Source organism: Olea europaea, chromosome 3 (genome assembly GCF_002742605.1).
Source record: "Olea europaea var. sylvestris chromosome 3, O_europaea_v1, whole genome shotgun sequence".
Classification (NCBI taxonomy): Eukaryota; Viridiplantae; Streptophyta; class Magnoliopsida; order Lamiales; family Oleaceae; genus Olea; species Olea europaea.
This window is the reverse complement of record NC_036239.1, coordinates 22,281,585-22,284,478: the sequence shown is the minus strand read 5'-3', so window position 1 is coordinate 22,284,478 and position 2,894 is coordinate 22,281,585. Positions and strand designations below refer to the sequence as shown.

Genomic DNA, 2,894 nt, shown 5'->3' with positions numbered 1-2,894 from the left:
GTAAATATGAATGTAATTTAATATTATTAGTTTTCGTTTAGACTTATTTATTACCTTATTTTAAATATATTACCATAATGTCAATAGGTGAATCACGGATTAAAATCGAACCAAATTACAAATTATGGTTTGGTTTGATTTGGTTCGAAAAATAAAATGGTTTGATTTGGTTTGTAAAAAATTCAAACCACATAAAATGATTTGAATTGAAAATATAACACAAACTGTCCAAACCGAACCTTGATCATCCCTACAAGAAGGGTTATGATATGTGTTGCGTGTGTGAATAGATTAAACAATTTTGTTGCAATTTTGAAAAACAAAAATCTCCAAGTATAGATTTTAAATGGTTAATAAAGATATGGTAGTGATCAAAAGAGTGTAAAAAAGGGGATAACAGACATACAATGGTTCGAATTCGACCCTTTTTGTTTGAGAATGAAAGCTTGAAAAATAAATAAATAAATAAATAAAATTTAAAAAATCCCATGGATTCCATGTAGGATTGGAATATGTTGATTAATCACACGTGTAATGCTATGTAGCTCCACTAAGATTGTAATCTCAATTTAAGTGGCTCTAGATAATGGTCTAAATAAAATGTGAAATTAAATAAATCATTTAATTACATTTATCATTTAATGTCACATTTGCTCCACCTAGAATGTGATTGCAATCTCAACAGAACTAAGTATCATTACTCAACAAACACTCACACCACCACCAAATTTATGCATACACCATAAGAAGAAATGTGAAAAGGTGTTAAGCAATTGATTGTATTTGAAATGTTTATGATTCACAATAACCATTTATGTCTCTTCATAGTACAATAGAGCTAACAATCATGGAATCGAACTCTTTTTTCCTCTACAAGGTTCCCTATGATTGAGATTTATAGCTTCAAGGTACAAAAACATCGTGATTCTAAGATTCCCTACCAACTACAAAAGGATTCAAATCTTCCGAAAATTTACTTGGTCGCGAACTTTGTTTTGTGTCAAGTTGATCATCGATTTATTTTGAGTTGACCATAGTGACATAACAGATTGACTACAGAAAAATAAAAAATGTAACGACCAATTTAATTTCACATGGAACAAAAATTTTATGTTCAACGATCAATTTGAAATAAAATAAAATTTGAACGAAAGGTGAGAGACAAGAGAAGCATCATTCAATGGAATTCGATAGGTGCATCACTATTAGGAAAGTCAACTACTGCCGGCGGCGGTGGTTGTTGCATTACTGGCATGCCAAGGAAATTGCATAGTCGCCGGTAATTGATCGGGAAGCAAATCTTCGGCATCCGGACCGGTGAATTCCTCCAAACCAACAAAGAAATCATCATCCAATTCCATTTTTGAGACACTAAATTCATCATCTTCACCATCAACGTGGTCCTCTCTGTCCTCCCTGCTGCTCTCCACCTTCTCTAGCGCCGTCGAGGGGCTCTCCACCGGCGACACTGGCGTTGAGCAAGTGGGTTTGTCAGCTTCAGCACTTGGGGTGGTCGCCGGCTTCTGGCGGGTGCTTCCGGCGAGAGAATTCCGGTGAGTAGGCATAGGGTGGTTGTGCTCCGCCGTGTAAGTAACAATAAACATCCCCGGGTCGGATCTATTCCGCTCCACTTGTTTCCGGGCCATACACCCCTTTGAAGTGCTGCATTTATAATATCCTCTGTTTGATACACAAAAAGGTAATATAATCAGTACCTTAAATTCCCTCTAAACAGACCTTTTTAGCAAAAATATTAGCAACCCTTAAATTAATAGCCCTTAAATGAAATTGCAGTTGATAAGTACTTATTTTCTCAAAATCACTTTATTCAAGCCAAAAAATTCTTGTAAGTGAAAATCTAACTAGGTATAAGAAATCTTAAATGGGTTCTTGGCAATAGCCTTGCAGTTGGGAAGTACTTTTCTCAAAATCATTTTTTTCAAGCAAAATATTATTATAAGTGAAACGCTAACCTTGGATAGGGAGACCCTTTAATGGGTTTTTGCCCATATTTTCTCCAAGACCACATATCATTAGATAAGCTGTCTGCAGGTACATCACAAACCCGCTTCATATGATTCTTCCTGCAACAAAATTTCTCTAGAAACTCAATACACAGAACAGGATTCCTCATAAGTTGAAAGAAAAAGTTATCATTTTCAAATATACCTCCTTTTGGATCTTGGGCTTGGAGTATGTGAAGTACTGCTTTTGACTGCAACAAGAGATTGTTTAGGCTGAATTTGTGTTTGCTGTGGCAGATCTTGTAATCCTTCGAGAACAGAGAGTGGTGAAATCGTTGTACTTTGTGGAACAAAAGGTTTGTAGAGATCCTGTAAATCGTCGAAAAAGCTCTGTTTTCTTGGCTCAAACAGATCTTGAAAGGAAGAAAAGTTCACATCTTCTTGTGGTTTGAAGCTGCTGAAGAGCAGGGAGCCGCCGGAGGTGGTAGTTGTGACGGTGGAGGAGGTGGCAGAAGAGGTGGAGGTGTTGCAGCAGCCTCTCACCACCGCCTGAAGATCCCAATCATCATCCATTGCTAGCGTGGGGCGGTATTGGAAAAAGAGAAGAGACAAAACAAGGCGCTGACTTTTGGAGATAGAGAGTTAAATGAGAGAGAGAGAGAGATTTGAGGGGGTGTAAATGAAAGAAAAAAACATATATTTATAGAGAGAGAGTGAGCGAAAGAGTTAGAATTATCAAAGAGTTATTTTCACTAATAGTCATTGAAATTTGTGTAAATTTTCAAATTGGTCATTATAATATTTTTTTCTTGAGTGATGCTACTTAATTCCAATGAAACTTAGCATTATTGTACGTGACACTGAGCTCCACTACTATAATTAATTAAGCCCTCGTTTGATCCCAATTCTTTGGAGAAAATGAATTTTTCA

General features: G+C 36.3%; 1 protein-coding gene across 1 annotated transcript; it reads right to left on the bottom strand.

The window, feature by feature from the left end:
- Positions 1 to 761: 761 nt before the first annotated feature.
- LOC111390345 (WRKY transcription factor 22-like) lies at positions 762 to 2,654 on the bottom strand. The gene is made up of 3 exons (XM_023015374.1): positions 2,170 to 2,654; positions 1,974 to 2,084; positions 762 to 1,680 (listed from the first exon to the last, which is right to left on the bottom strand). Exons 1-3 carry the CDS (start codon positions 2,535 to 2,537, stop codon positions 1,215 to 1,217), a joined length of 945 nt encoding a protein of 314 aa, XP_022871142.1. The 5' UTR covers positions 2,538 to 2,654; the 3' UTR covers positions 762 to 1,214.
- Between the last annotated feature and the right edge of the window lie 240 nt (positions 2,655 to 2,894).

Excerpts from the sequence above, each read along its gene's own strand:
- LOC111390345 (XM_023015374.1), bottom strand. The coding sequence starts at position 2,537 with ATGGATGATGATTGGGATCTTCAGGCGGTGGTGAGAGGCTGCTGCAAC. Across the intron at positions 2,085-2,169 it reads AGCCCAAGATCCAAAAGGAG|GAAGAATCATATGAAGCGGG; the intron begins GTATATTTGAAA and ends ATTTTGTTGCAG. Across the intron at positions 1,681-1,973 it reads AAAGGGTCTCCCTATCCAAG|AGGATATTATAAATGCAGCA; the intron begins GTTAGCGTTTCA and ends TGTATCAAACAG.